Raw genomic sequence first — 26,448 nt, forward strand, 5'->3', positions numbered from 1 at the left:
TTATTGTTAGTTTAATAAAAAACTTATTATATAATTAGATAGATCAATATATTTCTCTAATGATTCTAAGAATCATCCTAGTGATGACATATGGGTACAAAAAGAAGTTGTAATGCTTCTCAAATAATATATAAGTGATTATTTCTCTCACAAAAACATCCTAAAACACGGAAAGAAAGAAGGAAAAAAAACCCTCGAGACATTGAAGATCTTCTCGTCCCTGTGATCTCTCTGCCTCAATACTGTGAGTTATCTTCTCTTCACTGTTATCTCTCCTCAAGTTTCAATACTGTTATAAGTGGGTTTTGATGGAATCCAGTCAGAACTTAGGGTTAAGGTTTATATGTTTGGTATCAGACAAGAAACATTGAGTATTTACGCCTATCTTCTTGTCCCTGTTATCTCTCCTCAGGTCTCAATACAGGAGGATTTAATTCACGATCCTTTTCTTATCTTAAGTTTAACTGGTTATGTTCCCTAAAGATTTCTGATTTACAAATTTATTCAATTTTGATTTTTTTGTGTTTAAAGTACTAGATATAGATATGGAAAACAACAAGGTGGCGGAGGCTAAATTTGAGGAGGCTCCAACGTGGGTTTGTTGGGACATTGAGAACTGTCCGATTCCCAAGGGTTGCAAAGCCGAGGAGATCTCTCAGAAGATAAGCTCGGCGTTGAGTAAGTTGAACTACCGTGGTCCAATCTCTATCTCTGCCTATGGCAACATGAATCACATTCCTCCTTCCGTCAAGAAAGCTCTCTCTTCCACTGGAGTTGTTCTTAATCACCTCCACATCAACTCCAGTTAATCTTTTTAACTATTTTTGTTTTTTCTTACGCAGAAAAAAATGAACTATTTTCCATTTGTTTTATCATTATCTATAATGTTTACATTCTTACTATGGCTATGCTATTTCTTCTATAATGTTTACATTCTTACTATGGCTATGCTATTTCTTTCTTTCTTAAAATGAGTTCGATATGTTAATAACCATATGAGCTATTATCTCACTCACGATCTTATTATGTTTTGAAACAGGAGGCCACTATATTTTCGACAAATTATCGGGTTGGGTACATAATCGAACTCCAGATCCAGCAAATTTAATGGTCATCTCCCGTGACGAATCTCTATCTTATTTTCTTAGCAAATGGCAGACGGATAAACGCAACGTTCTTCTAGCACATCCTCCTAATCCTTCGGACTCATTCGTGGCTTCTGCAAAGACCACATGGCTGTGGAATAGCTTGTGTAAGAACCTTACATAAGCCAGCAAAATACCCTAATTCTCTTTCATTTTCATAACTGTTCACAATGCAACTCTAAGGCACTGTAACAGTTTGACACAAATAAAAACCATTATATTTTGAAAGGAGGTTTTTGAGTTAATAGTGAATATTTATCATAACAGTTGTCTTCAATGATAAATCTGGTTTTAATTTTAAGACAGGTGTGAATTGGCACTACTAAGCCTAGTGTTAGCATAAGAGAATGTTGGAATAAGAAGATTCTTTTTTTTGGGGTGGGGGCGTATGAATGTTAAGCAAATAGACATGGGTCTTATACATGAATTAGGAGACTTCTACTATGTCTTTATACATTCACATGCATCTTTTGATTGGTTCTTTTTCTTTATCCACTGTTTTATGCCTTTGTAGAATGTGGACCAGCCACCACCTAGTGATCTAAAAATTCAAAGAAACAATTATACAAAAGAGGTCTAAAAGAAAAATCCTTAAACTTATACCATTACGAAAAAAGGTTTATGAAAACGCAACTGGGATCAAACATTATTTTGTTTGGAGGTAACATTTTAACACAATTAATTAAGACATGCATGTAACGGAAAACAAGAAATACAATTATGAAAATCCAACAAAGTGATGGACTTAACACGAAATCTATTAATGTGATCGAGCTGTCAAACTGGCGCAGCATACGAATGGGTGAACGGTCGATCTAAGAATTTAGGGTTCTTTGAGACCTGTTCTTGGATCGATCAAAAGTTTTTCTTTCGATACCTTCTTGAGACCAACTTCCTGTTTTTGATGAATTTAATCGAATCTAAACAAGGTATAAAGCAAAAGCTCTTTCTATTAAATCAAAACGTATCAAACAAGGAAGACAAAGCTCTGTTTATATCCATCCGTTTGGAAAAATTCCCATAAGGATAAGGATATCATAAACCATCATTCGAAATAAAAGCTCAAAACTAAGAATAAAAAGGAAATAACGATTAAAACCGAAATAATAAGCTAACGGGTTTTGACCACTTAAGCTGGCGACAAAAGTAATGATGTTGCTGCATCAGGTCCCCCGGGGTAAGCGGGATTCGACCTCGAAACAGAAGGCTCATCGGGAGGGAAAAACTTAGTAAGGAAGCGCAGACTAAAGACGTCGGATGTGGTGATGTCGGATGGAAGCTGCACACGGTAGACGTTATCGTTGATCCTAGCTACCACCTGGACATGGTCAATCTTTTTAAACTTCAGTTTGTTGTAAGCATGGGAAGGCATGCGATCGTGAGTCAAATAAACCCACACCACATCGCCTGCATCGAACACAACTCGTCGACGGCGGGAGTTAGCAGCTGCTTTGTATTTGATGGTCGAAACTTCAAGTTGTTCTGATGTTTGCGCATGCGTATCCATAATCATGTCAACAAAGGCAGATGCATCACCATGTAAATGAGTACGATCCGGAAGAGACGACAGGTCGACTGGAGCATGCGGTACAATACCGTAAATAACCTGAAAAGGACTGAAACCGGAGCTGCGGTTGACTGCATGATTGTGAGCAAACTCAGCTTGTGGTAACCTGGAATCCAAAGTTCGAACAGCATCACCAACCAGACAACGCAAAAGGTTCCCAAAGGAACGATTAACAACCTCTGTTTGACCGTCCGTTTGAGGATGATAAGCTGAACTCATATCCAAACCAGTATCAAGCAACTTCCAAAGGGACCAACAGAAGTGACCAAGGAAACGAGAATCACAATCCGAGACGATCAATGAAGGAAGGCCGTGTAACCGATAGACCTCACGGAAAAAAGTACAGCCACCTGAGCAACGTCTGTGGTCTTCTTGCAAAGTATAAAATGGATCATCTTGGGGAGTATGAATGTTAAGCAAATAGACTATATGCTGAAATGCACCATCGGGACACATCTAACATGGGTCTTATACATGCCTTAGGAAACTTCTACGTTGTCTCTATACATTAACATGCATCTTTTGGTTGGTTCTTTTTCTTTATCCACTGTTTTATGCCTTTGTAGAATGTGGACCAGCCATCACCTAGTGATCTTAAAATTCAAAGAAACAATTATACAAAAGAGATCTAAAAAGAAGAATCCTTAAACTTATACCATTATGAAAAAGAAGTTTATGAAAATGCAACTGGGATCAAACATTATTTTGCTCCGAGGTAACATTTTAACACAATTAATTAAGACATGCATGTAACTGAAAACAAGAAATACAATTATGAAAAGCCAACAAAGTGATACACTTAACACAAAATCTGTTAATGAGATAGAGCTGTCAAACTGGTGCATCGTACGAATGGGTGAACGGTCGATCTAAGAATTTAAGGTTCTTCGAGACCTGTTCTTGGGTCGATCAAGAGTTTCTTTCGATAGTTTCTTCAGACCAACTTCCTGTTTTTGATGAATTTAATCGAATAAGTATAAAGCAAAAGCACTTTCTATTAAATCAATACGTATCAAACAAGGAAGACAAAACTCTGTTTTATATCCATCCATTTTGGAAAATTCCCATAAGGATAAGGATATCATAAACCGTCATTCGAAATAAAAGCCTAAAACTAAGAATAAAAAGGAAATAACGTTTAAAACCAAAATCATAAGCTAACGGGTTTTGAACACTTAAGTTGGCGCCAAAAGTAATGATGCTGCTGCATCAGGTCCCCCGAGGTGAGTGGGATTCGAATCAGGAGGCTCATCGGAAGGCTCATCGAATCAGAAGGCTCATCGGAAGGGAAGAACTTAGTAAGGAAGCGCACATTAAAGACGTCGAATGTGGTGATGTCGGATGGAATCTGCACACGGTAGATGTTATCATTGATCCTAGCTACCACCGGGACATGGCCAATCTTTTTAGACTTCAATTTGTTGTAAGCATGAGAAGGCATGCGATCGTGAGTCAAATGAACCCACACCAAATCACCTGCATCGAACACAACTCGTCGACGGCGGGAGTCAGCAGTTGCTTTGTATTTGATGGTCGAAGCTTCAAGTTGTATTGATGTTCGCGCATGCGTATCCAGAATCGTGTCAACAAAGACAGATGCATCACCATGTAAACGGGTACGATCCAGAAGAGACGACAGGTCAACTGGAGCACGCGGTACAATACCGTAAATGACCTGAAAATGACTGAAACCGGAGCTGCGGTTGACTGCATGATTGTGAGCAAACTCAGCTTGTGGTAACCTGGAATCCCAAGTTCGAACAGCATCACCAACCAGAGAACGCAAAGGTTTTCCAAGGGAACGATTAACAGCCTCTGTTTGACCGTCCGTTTGAGGATGATAAGCCGAACTCATATCCAAACTAGTATCAAGCAACTTCCAAAGGGACCACCAGAAGTGACCAAGGAAACGAGAATCACGATCCGAGACGATCCGAGACGATCGATGAAGGAAGGCCATGTAACCGATAGACCTCGCGGAAAAAAAGTACAGCCACCTGAACAGCGTTTGTTGTCTTCTTGCAAGATATAAAATGGACCATCTTAGAGAAACGATCGAAAACAACAAATATAGAATCGAACACTCGTTGAGTACACGAAAGACCAACGACGACGAAATCCATACTTATGTTATAAACTTGAGGTGTCCTCTACAAAGTCTACAAAGGCGTGAACTAGGTAACTAGACCTAAATGCTTCAATACCCTGGACTTCAACGGTTTGAAAAGTTTTCCTTTCGGGATTGAAGTAAAAAACATAGAACAGTTCAGATGTAAAGTTACAAGTCGTCGCCATAATAATCTCATCTGTTGTGGTAACTCCAAAGACCCAAACTTTCCAGTCAACGAGATCTTTCGGCAAATTGTAGAGTGTATATTTTACCATGTATGTTTCCCAACATCCTCTAGAACCCACATAGGTAAGCATCATCATCACATTTCTCCCAACTACATATAGTTTGCCTTTATCGTTTATCAATATAATACCCCAACTTTAACAAACCTGAATTTCTCAGACCTAACATCAAAGCAAGCTATTTTGAGTATGAAAATTTTGATAAACAAAAGTATAATGTAGCAAAGGAAAATGGGATTCAGTGACAGTTGATGCTCTTGGATATTGAAGTGTGTGAACTGTGTAGTCTATGCAGTACGAGTGTCGAGTGAATGGTTCTCTTGTTGGGGAGATATTTACTTAGAGAATAATTAACAAAGGTGACGTAGTTTCATCTCACCTATACCTTATTTCCACACATGCGATATCTCAGCTTTGATCAAGACTCAAATCAGTTTCGACAATCTTCATGGATTTTAAAGCATCCACTAACAGAATTTGAGAGTTATTTGAGAGTTTAATTTTCTGCAAGGCTGATAAAAAAGAATGAAAATAAACATTATTTGAGAGTTGAAGTATTTTCTAAAAGTAAAAGCCAAGATGCTTAGTTATCTCCAGTAATTTGTAATTTTATATAGTTTCCATGTCAACATTATCTCATGACCATACCTCTGTTCTGATAATATCTCTGAAGAGACTCATTGACATTTCAAGGTTTATGGATAACAATATGGAGCAGTGTTGGCATTTATGCCTCCGGATGAAATAGAACTCAAAACTCTTGTAATTAAACATCATATATTGAGTGTTGAAGTATTTCTCTAAAACACAAAGTTGCTTAGTTATCTCAAGTAATTTTATATGTTTCCATTTCAGCATCTCATGATCTATCTCTGTTCTTGTAATTTTTCTCTAAATAGAACCAGTGATGATGATTGATGATGATGATAAAGATATACTTTGGAAAGATTCATTCCATGAAGAGAGTGGAAAAAACAGTCGAGAGAGGTTATACCGTAAACTCTCCTCTCCTGCAGAGTTACTTGATGACTTGCAGCTCGTCGTAAACTTGTCTCTTAACAATCATTTTATTAATGTTTTGAATTCTAGTGATTTATTTATTAAATTTTTTTCCATGGTACTCAGTGTGTGAGTATATTTTTTAACGAACGGTTAAAGCAAAACGCCAATCCCAAACATTTAAACTTTATTATTAAAATATCAATAGTTCTCAAATAAGGTGTAAGTAGAGAACATTAAACAAAAAAATGAAAAGCCAACAAAGTGATAAAACTCACACAGAACCTGTGATCTAGAAGACACATTCATAGCCATAACTTAGAATCAACTACATAGTTTACAAAGCCGCGAACTGTGCAGACAGTCTCAAAAGCTTCATGGTATTCTCCAACACCTCAGATTTCAACTCTTTGGAGAGTGTTTCTTTCGGGACTGAAGTAGAAAACATAAAACGGTGTAGATGTAACCTTCTCTGAAAGAACAATCTCACCTGTAGTAGTCACCCCAACAATGAAAACTTCGCAGATACTGTTCACAGGCAAAGTGTAGACATAGTTCGACCATTCTTTTCTCTCAACATCCTCTAGAATCTACATACACAACTCAATGGCATCAGAGTCATTATATGTCAAGTCTATCCCACCTAATTTACCCTTATAGTTAATCAGTTTAGTAGCTTTTGGATCACCAAAAAATTCTGCTGCAACAAACTTGAACTTCTCAGACCTAATATCAAAGCAAGTGGCTTCTGTTGGTTATACTCTCGAGGAGTATGCTGAAGCTGTTGTTGGCTTCTGTTCGGTCTGTATGAGACAGGAGATCGGTTAAGCATCTGGTGATATGAAGCGAGAGTGGGAGGCGATCGTCTCTCATCATTAGGTGCTGATCTTCGAGGCTATAGGCGCGTCGGATCCGATGCAGACTTACAATATCAACCTATCGGTTTTCACTTCGATCCCTGACCTCTGGGGGATTGATCAGCTCTTTCCTATAGTTCCTATCCATAAGCTCGACCAAAGGCCCGTGTCTCGTCGAGTATTGTTGGATTTAACGTGTGACAGCGATGGGAAGATTGATAGTTCATAGGCGGCGAGTCCAGCTTGCCGTTGCACGAGCTAGACGACGGTGGGGGAAGGTAATTTTTGGGGATGTTCCTTGGAGGGGCTTACGAGGAGTCTCTCGGTGGAGTTCACAATTTTTTTGGCTGGTGATGTGCCCTTGGGTAGCGCACCGGGCAAAACAGACATGCATGGCTTGATCATGGGAAGCAGTAAAGATATATGTTCATTGTTTGATTCATATCTTCCAAACCACGAGGCTTCTACACATGAAATCACTTTAAGAATGTTCTCAACTCAATTACGGAGCTCCTCGACGAAGAATCAGATCAAACGGAGTTCATATGTGACAGTTATGCCATTTACAAATCAGGTGATCTACAGTTCTCGCGAATTCAAACCACCCGAGAAGCTGGAAATGGCTAACCTTCTTTCTGATGAACCAACGACCAATTGAATCATGCTAAAGGTGATTATTCATGTTCTAAATTTTCAAGAAAGTCTTGGGCTTGATGGTTTACAAAAAAAAATCAAAAACAGACTTGTTTGGGCCAAATGGAGAAACCGATAAAAATTGGCTAAGGAAAAAAGATGGATTTCGACCAGGCCTTAAAGAGACATGTCTTGGCCATATCAGGAGCATATTCTTCACTTTTCAAAGTCCTGGTCGTAGCTATATCAAGAAGCAGTCCAAGTTTCAGTCAAAGACTTTATTTAATCAAGTCTTTGTTTCTATTTTCAATGCCTTGTTTTTAGCACATTCTTCTTTGAATTTCTACAACTTGTAATCCTACAAATTTGGCCTATGAGCCGCGAAATAAAACATTTATTTTTCCCTTTTATTTGAGTTTATCTCTTTGTTCTTTGTAGAACACTTTTCGTTTCTTGGTGAGGTTATCTCCGAGTAAACAAATCTCTATTTCGTTGGACATGTGCGTCATATCAGGCAACGTTTAGAAATCCTTCTTTTGGTGGACCTGTGAGTCATATCAAGCACCAACTGAAGTCAGGTAGTATCATTGGGTCATCCGCAACCCATTGTGTCACCGTTCAATCCATCAGTTCTCCCTTTTGGCGAGTTCATATTCCTTTAGTCCGATTGAGTGATCCTTCCCTAATTTAGGGCGTTATCAAGTGGTATCAGAGCCACTCAACCGGTACTACCTATCCATTTTCTCATCTTTCATTTTCTAAACACTTCTTCGTTCTATCTTAAATTCGAGCCACTACCTTACTTATCGTCATTCTTCTATTAAAAAAAAAAATCTATAAAAAAAAGGAAAAAATGAAAGAAACAAAAAATTGATTTGTTGGCTAGGTGATGGAAGAGAAATTCTCCTGGCTGAGGAGAAATCCAGCCTTGGAGTGGTTAATACGGATTTCACAACAATTCTCTTTATCTTTCTATCTTGTGTTCATCTCTTGCTTGCTTGGAGAAATCCATTGGGTTATTTGATTTGTTCTCTTAGAACTTTGAGAGGAGACTCTTGAGTGACCATAAAATCTGAGAGAAACACTTGTGTGGGTGAGATCAAACACTTGAGAGTGTGGAGATTATTTTTATCTGTTAACCTTTTGTGTTAAGAATTTTCAGGTTAAGATATTTGAAGCTGACCAAAGAAGGCTTTTCAGTCAGTTTGAAGTCCGGGAGTTTTGTGACAACCTTGTGGAGGGTGTGGTCAAAGCCCTCAATGATGTCAGTAAGATCCAAAAGAAAAGCACAACCACGCGGCACCTGTAGCTAAGCCATCCTTATTCATCAATAAAAAACCCAAAGGTAAATCTGAAAACAACCTTGAAGATCTAAAAGATTTTTCAGATTCTTTACCAATTTTTGATGAGTATGATGAAGAGGTGATTGAAAGTTTGATGATTTGTGAGGATAATTGTTATCTTCCTTTTCTAGAACCTGATTTATGTTTAATAAAGAACGGACTATTGCAGAACTAACCTTTTTGCAACCGGAGTATTCGAGTAGTCTTGTTATATTGTTCACAGGATTTTGAGGAAAAGTCATTCGACTACCCACATCAAGGACCGCTTCTTGATACTAGGAGACCCTTGGACGATGGCCTAGGTCCCATATTTGATGAGGTAGATGAACTTGGTCCTACCTTTGATGAGAAAGCACCAAGCATGACATCCATCAACATGGAGAATCATCTTTGCTTTGATCCAGGCACAACTCCTACGCCTTTGACCACAGACATTCAAGAGCACTGTGAGAAACTTGATTTTATTAATTATCTGTCTCAAATGTGTGTTAAGATCAGTTCTAAAGATGTGAAACGTTTTGGTTTTGACAAGGTTAAAGAATTTCATGTTTCAGATTTTGTTTATGAAAACATGTTTAATTCTTTTAAAGTGTTTGAACCAGATGAACTTCTTGATCAAAAACGTTTTCACCATGACAATGGCATCAATTCTGGATTTGTTTTGAGTTTCCATCAGTTCTTGAAACATAGCAAAGGTTTTGATCATTTTGAAGAGTCTCTTGAGCTTGATTTGCAACAGCTTGATTTTTGTGCTAGAAATTCGTTTGATTCATTTGCCTTCAAAAAAATAGCTTTAATTTGAGTTGTTATAGATATTCACTGATGACTGGTAGCTTGTTTGCATCCACTTGTGCCTTGGACAAATTTATGGTTAAGACTTTGCTGGAACAGAATTCACTTAGAGCTAAAACCGATTTTTGTTGTGATTCTGTTTTGAAATCTGATCTTGAACTTTTGTATTCTAATTATGATCATGTTAGGCACGTTTTGAAAATGTCTTATGATATTTCATGCCTTGAAAGCATTCTGATTTAAAACACCTTCTTTGATAAAAGTGTTGATCCTTGGATAAGTAATTCTCGGTCTGAAATTGATCTTTTGTGTTCTAAATCTGAGAAACTTGCGCATGTTTTGAATTTGTTCTTTAGTAACTGTGCTATAACGTGCCCTGAAACCATTCTGGTGTACAACACTTACTTTGATAGGCTTCATGATGATCTGAAATGTGTGCTACATATCCTAGGGAAAGAAACTTTGGTTTCTTATCTGAACAAGTACTTGTCTTGCACATATAATCCTGGCATTTTAATGTTTATTTTGAGTGTCCAGGATAAACAGGATCAGTCTCCAAGAGGTGCCAGGAACAGAAGCAGAGATCGTGCTTATAAGTTTGAGATTGGAGATGGAAGTACTTGAGGAAAACAACTTCAAAACTCCAAGGAAGTTTCTTTCCAAAATTTTCCTTCACTATATTTTACATGTTCTTTAGATTCTTTTTTCCTGATTCATTTCCTTTTGATATAGGTAAATGGATTTGAGGTTAAATCCTTTTCAATAGGGAGGGAATGATGTGCCCTTGGGTAGCGCACCGGGCAAAACAGACATGAATGGCTTGATCATGGGAAGCAGTAACGATATATGTTCATTGTTTGACTCATATCTTCCAAACCAAGAGGCTTCTACGCATGAAATCACTTGTAGAATGTTCTCAACTCAATTACGGAGCTCCTCGAAGAAGAATAAGGAGTTCATATGTGACAGTTATGCCATTTACAAATCAGGTGATCTTCAGTTCTCGCGAATTCAGACCACCCGAGAAGCTGAAAATGGCTAACCTTCTTTCTGATGAACCAACGACCAATTCAATCATGCAAAATGTGATTATTCATGTTTTAAATGTCCAAGAAAGTCTTGGGATTGATGGTTTACAAAAAAAAAAATCAAAAACAAACTTGTTTGGGCCAAATCAAGAAACCGATAAAAATTGGCTAAGGAAAAAAAATGGTTTTCGACCAGGCCTTAAAGAGACATGTCTTGGCCCATATCAGGAGCATATTCTTCACTTTTCAAAGTCATGGTCGTGGCTATATCAAGAGGAAGTACAAGTTTCAGTCAAATACTTTACTTAGTCAAGTCTTTGTTTTTATTTTCAATGCCTTGTTTTTAGCACATTCTTCTTTGGATTTCTATAACTTGTAATCCTATAAATAGGGCATATGAGCCACGAAATAAAACATTCTTTTTTCCCTTTTGTTTGAGTTTATCTCTTTGTTCTTTGTAGAACACTTTTCGTTTCTTGGTGAGGTTATCTCCGAATAAACAAATCTCTATTTCGTTGGACATGTGCGTCATATCTGGCAACATTTAGAAATCCTTCTTTTTGTGAACTTGTGAGTCATATCAAGTACCAACTGAAGTCTGGTAATATCATTGGGCCATCCGCAACCCATTGTGTCACCGTTCAATCCATCAGTTCTCCCTTTTGGCGAGTTCATATCCTTTTAGTCCGATTGAGCGATCCTTCCCTAATTTAGGACGTATCAGCTGGCCAAGGTGTCTCAGAAATGTTTCAGAGTCTTTAGCACCGAGCTGAGAAAGTGATGCATACCAAAGGTGGTGGTGAAGATGAAAATGATGAGGAATTGAACAATGTTGTGACTTGTCTTGATTGTTCCTTCAACAACATGCCGTATCTGGCGACGAAGCATGCATCTATGAATAACTCTCTTTCAGCTGCGATTAGTAACCTCGGCTTTTATTACAGCGACGAAGACGGCTTCGACTACCTTTCCGGGTGACAAAGGTAGTCGTGTGGTTTGTTGTTGCATTTTTGTTATCGTAATATCGTCATTGTACGAGTTCTTAGTTTCTTTTAATAAATAATAATCATATGGTGAGAGATCCATCGTTGTTTAAGGTTTTAATTTGAGGATCCGAATGATGAAATCACTATTCTGAAATTTGGATCTTTGTATCTTCATTTTATTTAAAAAGACCATTTTTATATACGTAGTGCTACGAGTTCTTTTCACTCTATAAGAATTTAATAAATAAACAAGTAGTCCATTGTCTTAGAGCTTAGGTTTGTCCGCATCTTGAAGAATAGAACGGACGAGGTGATGTGGTTGTGAGTAATGAGAGAACGTGACAACAATCGCAAGTTACATGTGCTGCTAGACTCTGACATATGTGTTGTTATTGACTCACTTCTTTATTCATTAGGCTTTGGGGAACGGTTGAAATTGCCATCTCTAGCTTGGCAGGAGTGGGCTTGTTGATTTTTTAAGTCGTTTACGACTTTTTAAGGCACATTGAACAACTTTTTTTCAAGAAAAGACACACTTTGTGTTTTTTTTTTAACACCAAACCACATTCATTAATCATCATAAAGTTGGTTGGCAGTAGTTATGACCCTATTAACTTGGTTAGCAGATAAACTCTGCTTTGCCAAGAGATCAGCCTCACTGTTCATTTGTCTAGGGATCCAACAGAAAGAAATTACAACAAAAGAAAGAGCCAAGCTCTTAATATCGGCTACAATGCCGTAAATCTCTTTAGACTTGGAGTTCGAAGTTACTGCTCTGATGAGTTGGGAAGAATACGCTTCACATCTCAAATCCCTCACATGCATCTCTCGGCATTCAGTCAATGCAGCACGGAGCGCGAGGCTTTCCGCCAGAAGTGGTGAGCTAACATGGTCTACTGTGTCCGTAGATGAGGTCCTCTGGTTTCTGGTTCGAGTTGTCCAACCCAGTCCCGCTCGACGCGTCGAAGCATTCCAAGCTGAATCAGATCTCACGAGAGCCGTATTCATGTTCCAATGGGGGCAGGACAATGTTCTCATGCAGACTGTTCCAAGTTGTCCTCAAATCTAGGGATCCGCTTACATTAATGGTTCTTACAAACGGAGCTGAGCTCCAGATTTGCTGTGCAAAGCTACATTGGAAGAGAAGATGATAACTAGATTCAAGTTCCTCACAACGCTTACATCGGGGATCAACTGCAATATGTCGAGCCGTGAGGTTTACAAAATGTATAATCCAAAATTGCCGTTCAATTAACCATGCCTCCTACAAAAAACATGTATTTTCTTGGGCGAATTTTCTAGATATATCTTTATTCTCCAATATTTAGCAAATATATGTTTTCTCCGACATATTTCTTGTTTTCTGGCTAATTTTTTCGGTAATTGTTTTGCAGAATGAAGCTGGTTTATTATTCTCTGAAATTAACTCTAATCTCCTCTTGGTTTTTCCTGTTTTTGTTAACAAAATTTTGATTTCCTTAATTTAATTTTTAACTGATATTGTAATCGTTATGTGAAATTCAGATTACATATTTAGCATGTCATAAGTTTTTTTTTATCATTTTAAAAGGATATTTTATAATTTGGATGACTCAAAATAAAAAGAGAGTGAAAATATTTATAGCTTTCAAAGTACAAATTATCTCAAATATTTTAATTCTTAGTCTAGAGAATTCTATTAAAATATTTGATTATGTTATCTTAGTTATCCAGACAATTCTATGAAATTATATAGATTTTTATTTTAAAGATCCAAAATTCGGATTAAGTTTGAACCAATATGATTAGTGATTTGTTAGTCTATATGACTCAAATCAAGTTTACTTTTCAACATAGTCCACACTAATATCACATTTACTTTTCTGCAAGGCTGATGAAAAAGAATGCAAATAAACATTATTTGAGAGTTGAAGTATTTCTCCACAAGTAAAAGCCAAGATGCTTAGTTATCTTAAGTAATTCGTAATTTTATATAGTTTCCATGTCAACAGTATTTCATGACCATACCTCTGTTCTGATAATTTCTCTCAAGAGACTCGTTGACATTTCAAGGTTTATTGATAACAATAAGAGGCAGTTTTGGCATTTAGTCCTCCAGATGAAATAGAAAGCAAAACTCTTGTAATTAAACATCATATATTGAGTTTGAAGTATTTCTCTAAAACACAAGTTGCTTAGTTATCTCAAGTAATTTTATATGGTTTCCATTTCAGCATCTCATGATCTATCTCTGTTCTTATAATTTTTCTAAATAAAACCAATGATGATGATTGATGATTCAGATATGCTTTGGAAAGATCCACTCGGTGAACAGACTGGGAAAAACAGTTGAGAGTGGTAATACCGTAAGCACTCCTCTTTCCTGCTGAAGTGAGTTTCTTGATGACTTGCAGCTCGTCGTAAGCATGCATTGTGTTCATTGTTAATCTTCATATTTCTCTCCTCATCTTTCAAAAGAAGAGAGAGGGACATGTGTGTGTGAGACACAAAATACACATTACTTGTCTCTTAACAATCAGTTCTTAATGTTTTGAATCTAGTGATTTATTATTAAAATGTGTGTGCATGAGTGTATTTTCTAACGAACGGTTAAAGCAAAACGCCAAACCCAAACATTTAAACTTTATTATTAAAACATCAATAGTTCTCAAATAAGGTGGTATAAACCAGTAAACAAAAAATGAAAAGCCAACAAAGTGATAAAACTCACACGGAACCTGTGATTGAGAAGACACATTCATAGCCATAACTAGCTAGACTCTTATGTTATAAACTTAGAATCAACTACATAGTCTACAAATGCTCGAACTGTGCATTCAGTCTCAAAAGCTTCATGGTATTCTCCAACACCTCGGATTTCAACTCTTTGGAGAGTGTTTCTTTCGGGACTGAAGTAGAAAACACAAAACGGTGTAGATGTAACCTTCCCTGAAAGAACAATCTCACCTGTAGTAATCACCCCAACAACAAAAACATTGCGGATATTGTTCAGAGGCAAAGTGTAGACATATTTCGACCATTCTTTTCTCTCAACATCCTCTAGAATCCACATACACAACTCAATGGCATCAGAGTCATTATATGTCAAGTCTATCCCACCTAATTTACCCTTATAGTTAATCAGTTTAGTAGCTTTTGGATCACCAAAGCATTCTGCTTTAACAAACTTGAACTTCTCAGACCTAACATCAAAGCAAATTATCATGTAAGGCCTCTCCTCAGCTGTGTAACCATCGGCTTTACCTATGTAATACAAAACCCCATTGATGCATATCCCATTGATGCGTACCCGATCATACAAAGGCTGATGTATTAACCGACATTTGATCTTCCTCCACTTCTTCTTTTTACTTGGTCCTAACGTCAGAATTCTATGATCATCAGGACCACTTAAATAAGCCATGAACAATACTTTGAATTGCTTGTTAAGTGGATCATACCCTAAAAAGCTATTGGACTTTCTGTATCTCTTCAGGTCAGGTAAATTCACATACTCTCCTGTGCTTAAATTGTAAATCACACGCTCATTAGAGCATAAATAGATCAAACCAGAAGTAAACGCTCGAAGTTCTGGGCATACGAACTTCATGAGAAAATCAGCAGCTACCACAGGAGAAGGCTTGTCATATGGATTGTCATATGGATTCTGAGGATGAGGCGAGGAGAAGAAGAGCATCTCCTCGTTGGCTCGTTCGAGTGCGACTAAAAGACGTGGACGGGTAAGTATGGATAGCCATAGCTTTGACACGCAACGAAACCTTGCTATTGACTTTCCAGGCAATCTTAAGAGTATCTCTGGAATGAGATCAGTCGGGATGGAATCATAATTTTTTCTTCCGTTCATGATCGTTTGAATTCTGCGGATCTGGCTGTGAGAGAGAGAGAGATACGTATAACTGTTTTTTTTTTTTTTTAACACAGCAACATATATTAAAAACGCTCAACCCCCATAACTTGAAGTTTAACTGTTTAAGGTTAGGGTTTCGGCCACTTAGGATTCCACAAGCGATCATATGGTTCTAGTTTGGGTGGCCCATTTTAAAAGAAGGGCCAGGCCAGGCTTCACCACCGACTATACTTATGGAAAAACATGTGGCGGTGCGAATACTTTCAATTATTTCACTCACAAAAACCCTAAAACATGGAAATAAAAAACCTTAAACCCTTCGAAACATTGAGGACTTACGTCAACTTCTCGTCCTTGTGCAGGCCTCAATACTGTGAGTTATCTTCTGTTCACTGATCTCTCCTCATGTTTCAATACTGTTATAGGAAGGTTTTGATGGATTTCATAACTTAGGGTTAAGGTTTCTATGTTCTTATCATACAAGAAACATTGAGGACTTATGTTTATCTCTTATCCATGTTATCCGTGTTTTAATTCGCGATCATTTGCTTAATTGGTTATTTTCCCTAAACATTTTTGATTTCCTAATTTATTCACTTATGATTGACTTTTTATTTTTATGTTTAAAGTATTCACTAGTACGAAAGAAATGGAGATGGCGGAGGCTAAATTTGAGGAGGCTGCAACGTGGGTTTGTTGGGACATTGAGAACTGTCCGATTCCCAATGGCTGCAAAGCTGAAGAGATCTCTCAGAAGATAAGCTCGGCTTTGAGTAAGTTGAACTACCGTGGTCCAATCTCTATCTCTGCGTATGGAAACATGAATCACATTCCTCCTTCAGTCAAAAAAGCTCTCTCTTCCACTGGAGTTGTTCTTAATCACGTCCATGTGAACTCCAGCTAATCTTCTTAATTATCATCTCTTTTTCATTAAAAATTTGGATCATATCTTGATTTGTGTGTATCAACTTTATCTAACGTCTTTTTATGTTCTGATACAGGAAGTTCTAGTTTACATATTTTCGACAAATTATTGGATTGGGCATATAATCCAGACACATCTAATTTAATGTTCATCTCCCGTGACGAATCTTTCTCTTCTTATCTTAGCGAATGGCAAATGGATCGAAACAAAAATGTTCTTCTAGCACATCCTCCAAATGCTTCAGACTCATTTGTTGCTTCTGCAAAGACCACATGGCTGTGGAATAGCTTGTGTAGGAACCTTATATAAGCCAGCCAAATAGGCCCTAATTCTCTTTCTTTTTTTTTTCATCAATTGTGCACAAATGCAACTCAAGGCACTGTAACAGTTGACACAAACAAAAATCATTATATTTTGAAAGGACGGGCTTTTGAGTTTTTGATTTTTTTTTCTAGTGTTTAAATGTTTAGTAAGAAACAATAGTTCTTACGATTATAAGAGATTAAACTGCCATATATAAATCGTCTAAGAATATATAAACAGATGCAACTGCTTTATTATGTCCCACATTTAGGTATAAAATTCAAATAATTTTACAGTTCAACTACATTTATTCTTTTTTCGGATATGAATAAAACACATCGAATTCACTTACTCTTTTGGGTTAGGAATCGGCATTTTTGTTAGCAAAAGGACACATTTATCTTCTAAACCATGGTCCTTGCCCTTTTGTGACTCCAGCACAATCAATGTTCAGTTTAAACCGGTATAAAACGCTGATAGATATGTGGTCAAACTAGACAGAAAAAAAACACACACGCAATTTCCTGTTTTCCTCATAGGGTTTGAAAGCCAGAACATCCATTGACTAACAAGTTGAAACAATAGTGAGCGAAAAATTAGAAATGATCCCTCAAAGTTTCAACCTTGAAAGCCTTCAGTTTATATTCTAAACCATAGCCACAAGATGCTTCAATTCTGCAGTAGATAACAAACACCATTGAAACTTAACATGCGTAGAGGTTCCATTGAAGGGGGACATTTATGAGACTGAAACGAGAAACTAGTTGAGAAGGTAACAATGAGAGCATCTGATAATCATCCAACTTCCTTTATTGATGGGTATGAAAAAAATTAGATTTATGGGTTGTCTTCGTGACCATAGTTGTACACAATCTCGATCTGCACCAGTGACAAAAAGAAGATGAGTACTTTGAGAATATGAAAGTGAGATCATGAGACCATAGAAGCAATAAGTGTTGAGAAGAAAGATTACCTCAGCAGGCGGAGTAGGGTTTCTACAGAACTTTGAGCCACCAGGAGCCCATGGGACTACAAAATAAAAATAAAAGTAAGTGGGTCATTTAGAATCCACCTTGAGAGGAACTTGTACAAACCTATCTTCCTATCATGGTTTGAGATGCTTACCGATATAAGGATCAGGGTGTCGCCATTTGTCGTATTCTGCTTCACCATGAGCAATCAGTTTGTCGATTCTGTCAACATCCTCCTACAACATACACCCTCAATCAAGGGATACACAGTGAGAAACAAAGACAATGAGAATCAGAAGGTAAATTCGCAATCATTTAGTCAGGAGTTGGAAGAAGAAGAAGAGTTTCACTATAAGCTTAAGCAGATGACACAGAAACATTTAGTGATAAGCTAATGGATTGCAAAAGCAGAGTTCAGTCTACACAGCAATGAATTGGAGATACCAACTCAACACAAGAAAAAAGAAAAAAGAAAAAAGAAAAAAGAAAAAAAGCAAGCTTTATCATGTTTAACGTCCAAACACACTAACATAAGCTATAATCATTTCTCTGTTTCAACAAAAAAAAAAAAAACTATAATCATTTCTCTAAACTCTAAAGTCTCTCTCTTTACCAAATTCGATCAAACAACATACAATAATATACTTGCATTCCCGATCAGTTCAATGAACAATCGAGCAAAGAAACGGCAAGAGATGAAAACAGAGTGTGAAATGAAAAAGAGACACAAACCACATCTTGGTTGGCATTGAACTTCTCGCGCAGATCAGAAGCCTGAAAAGGAACGAATACCAATGAATTCAAAAAAAAAAAAAAACCCAAAACGCGAGATCGGCTAAAAAAAACAGAGAGAAAACCAAATCCCAATCCTATTCGGAGAAGAAACATACGTCTCGGTAGAAAATGTGGCGATGAACAGCCCAGTTCAGAGTATCCTTGAGGGCACGGCGATAGAGGATTCGAACCCTCTCCTTTTGCGCCGCTCTCCGCGCGAAATACGCCGCCGTTGATACTCCGCTCATCTTTCCACTCTCCTCCTCTATCTAATTTCTGATTTTCAACTAGTGAGAAACCTTCCGTTTGGTGCAGAGGGACCGATATTAGAGTTTATAGATGGGCCTCTTGTTCGAGCCTTATTTACAAAAATTAATCAGCCCATCTGAAAGAGACGGAAGAACTCGGTCCTTTTAGAACCTATAAGATAGGGTTTTAACAGTTGAACTGAAAAAGGAGGAGACGAAAAATAGTACTCCGTTGCCGGAATTCGAACCCGGGTCTCTCGGGTGAGAGCCGAGTATCCTGACAGCTAGACTAAAACGGATTGTTGACTTAATCATAAACTTTACCTACTTGTCCAATGAATCTTTAGAAACTACCAAATTTTATTCTGAACTCGCTATTGTGACTATGAGAGGCTTGATTTTGACTTTGTAATTCACTTTTGCTTACTCTCTCCCCTTCATTCTTGTAATAACTCATTTTTTTGGTGTGGAGATTGTTTACGCACACCTGTTTAGTATTAACAACGTTTGCAAACATAAGACCATGTTTTGTGAGAAGAATTCACTTGAAAGAAGCTAGACAGCACCAATTTGTAGAATTCAGTGGTTTTCTTCTCCATTTTTACATGGAACGACATTGACGTTTAATATTGAGATTCACTTGAGTCTAGTTTATAAAAAAATATATTTGTGAAACTACTGACCAAAAGAGTTCATGGAACTGTATAGTCCTTCTAGTGTTAGTCTTTTTGTATGTGGCAGTTGATGATATACATAATTAAGAACTTGTAGCTAGAAGATTTAAGTCGGTAAATGTTATGTGCTATTTTATTGTCTTTATAATCATGTTGTCACCACAGTCTAAACTTTAAGATTTTATGCTTACAAAAGGGATTTGTGTTAGTGTTGCTTTGTAGTAAAGTTATGACTCCTAACTATTCTTTAATTCTTGCAAAGGAGAAATAATTTACTTTTTACATGAGGCAGAAAACCTATGGCCACACAGTGAATATGCAAAATAGAACTATTATTTGTTTTGTATTACAAGAAAATTGTTGTGGAATATTTCGAATAGTACATTAATTTTGCATTTATTTTGTCGGAGTGTTAACTTTTATAGTTTGCTAAATGCTTCAAAAAGTCTATAGCACTTCACATGGACCAAAATCATTCGAAGTAGTAGTGGTGGTGGTCTAACATCATTAGAAATATATAATCTTGTTTATACAAAACAACATTTTCAGTACACTAATTCCAAAACAGCTCAACATGTTTTGGAACAAGTTGTTAAATTATACAAAACTAGAGATAATGCTAAAACAGGTAGGTTTTCATTTTACCTAAGTCTTCTCTACCACTTAGCTGCCAAATTTGACTTGGTCTGACTTATTAGTAGCTTCTCCTCTTTCTTCACCCAACTCTTTACTCTTTCTCAGTTCCATAACCTTCCTATGAAGATTTGAGTGGATCTCATTTGAGAACGTCGGACTATCCGCCGGTCTGTACTCTGGGCAGAGCCTACCGGACTTAAACCGGACTCCACATGCATTACATAAGGTTTTTGGACCGGCCGGACCGGTTCTCCACTGAGGTGTGGTGTTTGTGCCACAATGACTGCATCTTCTTTGAAACAAAACGGCCGTTTCTTGTTTCTTCTTCTTACACTGCTCTCCTGTTGCATGTTGATTGGTTGAAACTAGTGGCCACACCCGGTCACCGGTTAAGCTGTTCCGAGACCGTTTGGTTCTTGTTTTAACCGGAACTGAAGATGAGAAGCTTGGTTTGGTTTTGAGGGTTTGTGTGAAGAGAAGTGAGACTTCTGGTGATGAACAATCATCCACAACACGAGATACCCATTCAAGCTCTTCCACATCTTCATCCTAAAAATCAGAAAATAAATTTTAAAAATCAGAAAAATCAACAAAGTTTCTTTTAATTATAAGAAAAATAAATATACCGGCAAAGAAGGAAGTTGATCAAAGATGCAAGGTTGTGAACTAAAGATACAATAATTTTGTTCTTGTCCTTTTTGTGAAGAACAAACGGAGACAAGTTGTTCTTCGTCTCTTTCTTGACCTACTTCTGAGAAATCAAGGAAACACTCAACGGAGAAATCTTCAGCAGAAGAAGTTCGGCTTAGTTCCTCAGCCACAATCACTTGATGCTTTATAGCTTCTCCTCTTAGACTTGCTTTTAGGGCTCTAGCCTCTGTCCACAGCTCCATTCACTCTTTCTTTCATACACATACATATAAAATCTTTTAAGTTTCAGTTATCACTTGACATATTTTAGTTCTCACTATTACAACCATACACATAATTAAACAAGAAAAAATAGCTAAACCGTCTGCGCATGCAAGCTTGCGAGAAATTAGAAAGATGGGGAAAAGTAGAGAGGTCTTTGAGGGACATGCTTAGTAATTCTTTACCTGATAGAAGAAGAAAGGCTGAGAGAAGGCGAAGAAACAGAGGAGTAGGGAGATAGGCAAAGTAAGAGGGCACTGAAAGTCTGAAACTAAAGGAGGATTCTTGAATGGGTTAAAAGGTAAAATAGACTTTGCGTTTTGTGTTTGTGCTTCCATTTCCAAAAGTTAAAGCTCTTTTTTCCTATTAGTTTTTCTTTATTTCCCCCCTAATTTATTTTGTATTCTTAAGTTTCTAATTTGTGGAATATTACAAAATCTTCTTTCATGAATGATCCTAAGATTAGTGTTTCAGAATCAATGCTTTTACGCCTTGTTTATTTGCCTCCACATGTTGGTGTAAAATGATGTGTCGTTTTGGCAAATTGGTCCGCGAGCTTTAGCTTCACATTTAGCAAAAAGTCAAGTCCAATCCCATGTTCAAAATCGCATCCGCCTAGCAGAAAACTCGCACGGTTAAATGGTGATTGGAATCACCTTGTCGAATCAGTACGAACCAGACTGGACTGATCATCGCAATATATTAGGGCCCAAAAGTCGTTCGTTGGTTTTGCTAATCTAGCTATTCCCAGTGGTTATATTGTATTTAGTTTATTTTTTCTTCTTTGAAAACTGTTTTTTCTATTCTTGTATGGATTTATACCGTTGAATATAGAAGAAATCTTGTCTTTGTGGGACCTCACGAGGCTCAAATCATGCTATGTTGTTATGTGTGACCTCACGATTGTTTGTGCTTGCATTTTTGTGGCTGCTTTTTTTTTTTTTTTGTCATCTACAGGCAAATTGTTAAATTTAGTTATCAGATATTTTTTTTTGTAAAGCCAAACAGAAAGCAATGTTTTACTTTTTAAAAAGCCCATACGTCAAGATTTTTCTCTTTGTTGCCTTCATTTTTTTTTTCTTTGGGCCTAATCAAAGAGTTTGCTACGTGTATGTGGTGCTTATCGTTCGTCGCAAATTGATAAGTTAGGTCTATTTCACATTATTCAATGCAATTTGATTGATTTTTATAATATATTTTTTTTGTTTTCTTAATTGTTGTGAAGGGGTTAATCATGCTTCTTGTTGATGCCTAGGTAGCTTGCCTTGCCAAAAAGGTTGACCATTTTCTTCTTACGAAATGCTAAACAATTTTACAATGAATTTTGCTATTCCCTACTAGTATTAGCGAAACATATTGGTTATGTTTACCGTGCTCTCTCAGTCATTTGTGCCCGAGATCAATATGGGAAGGTCATGGTGGCTCCATCTACTGCCATTAGTTACATTTTTAAGTTATCTAAATGTATTCATTCAAATAAGTTATTATGCTAACATTTTACTCTAAGAAGTAGAAAAAAATGTGATTACATTGCTCAGCAAGTTAGGTCTATTTCACATTATTCAATGCAATTTGATTGATTTTTATAATATATTTTTTTGTTTTCTTAATTGTTGTGAAGAGGTTAATCATGCTTCTTGTCGATGCCTAAATAGCTTGCCTTGCCAAAAGGGTTGACCATTTTCTTCTTACGAAATGCTGAACAATTTTACAATAAATTTTGCTATTCCCTACTAGTATTAGCAAAACATACTGGTTATGTTTACCGTGCTCTCTCACTCATTTGTGCCCGAGATCAATATGAGAAGGTCATGGTGGCTCCATCTACTGCCATTAGTAACATTTTTAAGTTATCTAAATGCATTCATTCCAAATAAGTTATTATGCTAACATTTTACTCTAAGAAGTAGAAAAAAAATGTGATTACATTGCTCCGCAAGGTGGTTGCTCAGTTCGTCCTCTACAACATTAATTGGCGCCAGAGGAATAATGTGATTCACAACCACATCTTATTACAGGCGAGAACTACATTCAAAATTATTAACAGAAAAGTTCGCAACACATTCTTCGTGAGAAGGAAGAGACAGAGAGTTCAAAAACCTCTTAGATTTTATTAATCACAAAAAAACGATTTAGTGCTTCCTTGTTTTTATTTATTTTTTGCCTGGGAAGCATCTGTTGATGTAAATGAGACACCACAATAGTACTGTAGAAAGTAAATCGAGAGACAAAACACTACAAGCAAATACTTATGCTTTATTAGAATCTCTTTTAAACAATCTATTACAAAATCTGCTTAATTCAGCTTTTACACGTCTAGTGTTAACACCCTAACATACGCTACTGAACGATTCCTAAGCTACAAAGCTTATGTATCTCTTCCGTCAGTACTTCAGCACGACCAAGACCACACTCAAGAGCTTTTCTCTCTCTCTATAAAATCAGTCTCTATGTCTGTATCTTTTTCCCGACGACCCTTAGAGCTATTTTATCATTAACTCCATGTTCTTGAAACCCTAGTCTCCAAGGCAAGATGGATATGGACATCTTCCATAACATTAAGTGCAACTTTCCTTTTCTTGGAATGCACTTATTCCTCTTTTTTTAAGTCTAAACTTGCTCCCCAAGTTTATTCCTCTTGTCTTTTCTCCAAGATACTCCTTTGCGCTCCAAGTCTCCACGACTCCAGCTCAGCATCTTGACTCCACATGGTCTTCACCATTCAACATGTCGTCTGCGTCAGCAACTACTTCAACGACTACTTCAGGGCAGACATCTTGCATCTTCAATATCTCCTCTAGCAATGTTAGTTGTAACTTCCTCTTTTTATTTAGCAAAGAAAAAGTAGAAAAAAATCGTATTTTACAATTTGTAGTGACAAATTAAGTTTGCGTTACTACGAAGAACACTCCCATGCAGTCCCTAAAGGGTTAAAGCCAATGGTTTGTTGACCACAACACCATCTTTATCTACTACTTTGGGAACTTCATAACCATCTTCCACTGATGCCCAAACATCCATATCAACACTTTGTAAGCTTGCCTTCATCTTCACTTTCCAATGACCATATTGTTCAAGATCAAGCATAAACTCAGACACCATACTTCCTGATGTACTCTGCATTCCTTTCTTTCATCTTGCCTTCAGGATCACACCAGTAACTTAGGTGACCCGCTCTGATACCACTTGTTGATGTAAAAGAGACACCACAATTGTACTGCAGAAAGTAAACCGAGAGACAAAACATTACAAGCAAACACTTATGCTTTATTAGAATCTCTTTTAAACAATCTATTACAAGATCTGCTTAATTCAGATTTTACACGTCTAGTGTTGACACCCTAACACACGCTACTGAACGATTTCTAAGCTACAAAGCTTATGTCTCTCTTCCGTCAGTACTTCAGCACTTGCTTCAGCACGACCAAGACCACACTCAAGAGCTTTTCTCTCTCTCTATAAAATCAGCCTCTATGTCTGTATCTTTTTCCCGACGACCCTTAGAGCTATTTTATAATTAACTCTATGTTCTTGAAACCCTAGTCTCCAAGGCAACATGGATATGGACATCTTCCATAACATTAAGTGCAACTTTCCTTTTCTTGGAATGCATTTATTCCTCTTTTTTTTAAGTCATAAACTTGCTCCCCAAGTTTATTCCTCTTGCTCCCCAAGTTTATTTCTCTTGCCTTTTCTCCAAGATACTCCTTTGCTCTCCAAGTCTCCACGACTCCAGCTCAGCATCTTGACTCCACATGGTCTTCACCATTCAACATGTCGTCTGCGTCAGCAACTACTTCAATGACTACTTCAGTGCAGACATCTTGCATCTTCAATCTCCCCCTTTTAGCTTTGTATGCCGATCAAGCACAACATGTTTCTGGTTCAATAACCACGTTCCTCACCTGGAAACTTGCACACCAAATCTACTTTTCTCCCCCATGAGATAAGCACGATCTACTTCAGGATGTCCATCACCATGCTCTTCTCCCCCATGAGATATGCACTCCTTTGACCAGAACGTCACCACTTCTCCCCCTGCTTGATTGCATACTAAGCTAAAACACAGATGCTTAGATGTCAACCATTCCATCATAGTAATCATGATACAGTCCATACTGCAGCGGAATAACAAGTACTGCATCACGATCTGACGCACCTATCGAGCTACCTCTCGACCCACTTCTATTGAGGACCTGGTTACCTTCATGTGTCGTCTCCTTGACCATGAGCCCCTCCTCATCCACACCGAGTGCAATCTGCACTCGTTGCTATTGTCTTGGAGTGATTTCGCTATCACACTCCTGAAGATCACCTTGCATCACTTCCTGACGCACTTCGATCTCCTTCCCCTTTGTGCCACAAACAACCTCGTGTCCTGGCTCCAGACTTGATGCTCCTTGATCAACCTCAAGATCACTCCTACCAGAGCTGCATCCTTCTTCTGATGTCTCTTCCTTGATCTCATCAAGTAAGCCACTCTTGGCTAAGGACACCTCTTCAACCCTCTTGGGTTTAGTGAACGTTTTGTTCACCTTTTTGGCCATGTTTCTGCTCTTCTCACGAGCAAAACATTTCACCTTCGTATGTCCAACATTTTCACATAATCAACAGCACATATGATGTTGCTTCTTGCTTGGCCTGACACAGCTGCTGATGCACCGATCAGTCTCCTTCCTTGTACCAGCTGCACAACCATGTTTCAGAACCTCCTGCCTGACATTCATGTTGGTGCACTGATGTACAACCTTTGGCTTGTTACTCACAGCTACGTGATGTAGAACTTTATGTCGTACTCCTTGTCGCACGTCCCGACATACTACCTGGCAAGCTTCTTTGGCTCCACTTTTTGATGTGTCTCTTTGATCAACCAATTTGAAACAATCACGTCGAATATGCCCTTGAACTCCACAAGAATAACATGTTGGAACATGAATCCCATATCATATACTCTCTCAATATGTTGCTTCTCCCTCAATAGCCTGAGACACTTTGGCCTAATATGCCCAACAACTCCACAATGATGACACACAGGTATGAAAGGTCGCTGAGATACACTCTTTACCTCTGAAATTTTCCTTGTAGCAGACGATGAAGCAGTTCTCGTTGCAGTTGCAGTCTTCACTACAGTCTTTCCATATGAAGTAGTCTTTGCATACTTCTTAACTACTGGCTTCATTGCAGACATGGATACAGTCTCTATTTTTCCTTTTTGTGTTTCACCAGGTTTAACACGAGCTTGTCTTGTTTCTTCTTTCTCTACTTGCAGGTCCTTCTGTAGAACTTCAATAAGTGCTTCAAGACGTCTCTGTTCTTTTACTAGCACCATATTCTCCATTCCAAGATTTACTAACGTTCCACACACTTGTTTGTAGCACTCCCTAAAACCATCATCTAGTCCTTCATCATATTTTCCCTCCTCAGATTCAGAATCTGATTCAGATGATGTACTT

The 26,448-nt window shown here is 37.6% G+C and overlaps 5 protein-coding genes and 1 non-coding gene across 9 annotated transcripts; 1 reads left to right on the plus strand and 5 right to left on the minus strand.

Annotated features, from left to right (window-relative positions):
* The first annotated feature begins 156 nt into the window (after positions 1–156).
* Positions 157–1,417, plus strand: LOC106333672. The gene is made up of 3 exons (XM_013772087.1): positions 157–244; positions 532–804; positions 1,040–1,417. The coding sequence occupies exons 2-3, from the start codon at positions 546–548 to the stop codon at positions 1,267–1,269; spliced, it is 489 nt and encodes a 162-aa protein (XP_013627541.1). The 5' UTR covers positions 157–244; positions 532–545; the 3' UTR covers positions 1,270–1,417.
* A 10,858-nt stretch (positions 1,418–12,275) lies between these two features.
* LOC106331098 lies at positions 12,276–12,713 on the minus strand. Its single transcript, XM_013769442.1, has one exon. The coding sequence runs from the start codon at positions 12,711–12,713 to the stop codon at positions 12,276–12,278; it is 438 nt and encodes a 145-aa protein (XP_013624896.1).
* Positions 12,714–14,466: 1,753 nt separating this feature from the next.
* LOC106331099 (putative F-box protein At1g30925) lies at positions 14,467–15,582 on the minus strand. The gene has a single exon (XM_013769443.1). It carries the CDS (start codon positions 15,547–15,549, stop codon positions 14,467–14,469), a length of 1,083 nt encoding a protein of 360 aa, XP_013624897.1. The 5' UTR covers positions 15,550–15,582.
* A 1,645-nt stretch (positions 15,583–17,227) lies between these two features.
* Positions 17,228–18,816, minus strand: LOC106331966 (NADH dehydrogenase [ubiquinone] 1 beta subcomplex subunit 9-like). 3 transcript variants are annotated; one of them, XM_013770407.1, is made up of 6 exons: positions 18,642–18,816; positions 18,484–18,525; positions 17,906–17,987; positions 17,754–17,809; positions 17,589–17,659; positions 17,228–17,455 (listed from the first exon to the last, which is right to left on the minus strand). In XM_013770407.1, exons 1-5 carry the CDS (start codon positions 18,771–18,773, stop codon positions 17,618–17,620), a joined length of 354 nt encoding a protein of 117 aa, XP_013625861.1. In that variant the 5' UTR covers positions 18,774–18,816; the 3' UTR covers positions 17,228–17,455; positions 17,589–17,617. The 3 variants fall into 3 exon arrangements, with proteins under 3 accessions (XP_013625861.1, XP_013625859.1, XP_013625862.1); XM_013770405.1 differs by having other exon boundaries at positions 17,228–17,659; XM_013770408.1 differs by lacking the exon at positions 17,906–17,987 and having other exon boundaries at positions 17,228–17,659.
* A 184-nt stretch (positions 18,817–19,000) lies between these two features.
* Positions 19,001–19,072, minus strand: TRNAE-CUC. The gene has a single exon. It is a non-coding gene; the product is annotated as a tRNA-Glu (tRNA).
* An 866-nt stretch (positions 19,073–19,938) lies between these two features.
* On the minus strand, positions 19,939–21,335 carry LOC106331567 (GATA transcription factor 3-like). Of its 2 annotated transcripts, none has more exons than XM_013769949.1 (3): positions 21,181–21,335; positions 20,710–20,981; positions 19,939–20,632 (listed from the first exon to the last, which is right to left on the minus strand). In XM_013769949.1, the coding sequence occupies exons 2-3, from the start codon at positions 20,974–20,976 to the stop codon at positions 20,111–20,113; spliced, it is 789 nt and encodes a 262-aa protein (XP_013625403.1). In that variant the 5' UTR covers positions 20,977–20,981; positions 21,181–21,335; the 3' UTR covers positions 19,939–20,110. The 2 variants fall into 2 exon arrangements, with proteins under 2 accessions (XP_013625403.1, XP_013625402.1); XM_013769948.1 differs by having other exon boundaries at positions 20,710–20,985; positions 21,181–21,333.
* Between the last annotated feature and the right edge of the window lie 5,113 nt (positions 21,336–26,448).

This window comes from Brassica oleracea, chromosome C3 (assembly GCF_000695525.1).
Source record: "Brassica oleracea var. oleracea cultivar TO1000 chromosome C3, BOL, whole genome shotgun sequence".
NCBI classification, from domain to species: Eukaryota; Viridiplantae; Streptophyta; class Magnoliopsida; order Brassicales; family Brassicaceae; genus Brassica; species Brassica oleracea.

Bases quoted from the DNA above. Each gene is read 5' to 3' on its own strand.
- LOC106331966 (XM_013770407.1), bottom strand. From the start codon at position 18,773: ATGAGCGGAGTATCAACGGCGGCGTATTTCGCGCGGAGAGCGGCGCAA. The intron at 17,988-18,483 runs GTTTGTGTCTCT...TGTATGTTGTAG, and splicing joins TCAATGCCAACCAAGATGTG to GAGGATGTTGACAGAATCGA. The intron at 17,810-17,905 runs GTAAGCATCTCA...TTTATTTTGTAG, and splicing joins ACACCCTGATCCTTATATCG to TCCCATGGGCTCCTGGTGGC.
- LOC106331567 (XM_013769949.1), bottom strand. From the start codon at position 20,976: ATGGAGCTGTGGACAGAGGCTAGAGCCCTAAAAGCAAGTCTAAGAGGA. The intron at 20,633-20,709 runs GTATATTTATTT...TCTGATTTTTAG, and splicing joins ATCAACTTCCTTCTTTGCCG to GATGAAGATGTGGAAGAGCT.
- LOC106331098 (XM_013769442.1), bottom strand. From the start codon at position 12,713: ATGAATACGGCTCTCGTGAGATCTGATTCAGCTTGGAATGCTTCGACG.
- LOC106331099 (XM_013769443.1), bottom strand. From the start codon at position 15,549: ATGAACGGAAGAAAAAATTATGATTCCATCCCGACTGATCTCATTCCA.
- LOC106333672 (XM_013772087.1), top strand. From the start codon at position 546: ATGGAAAACAACAAGGTGGCGGAGGCTAAATTTGAGGAGGCTCCAACG. The intron at 805-1,039 runs GTTAATCTTTTT...GTTTTGAAACAG, and splicing joins TCACCTCCACATCAACTCCA to GAGGCCACTATATTTTCGAC.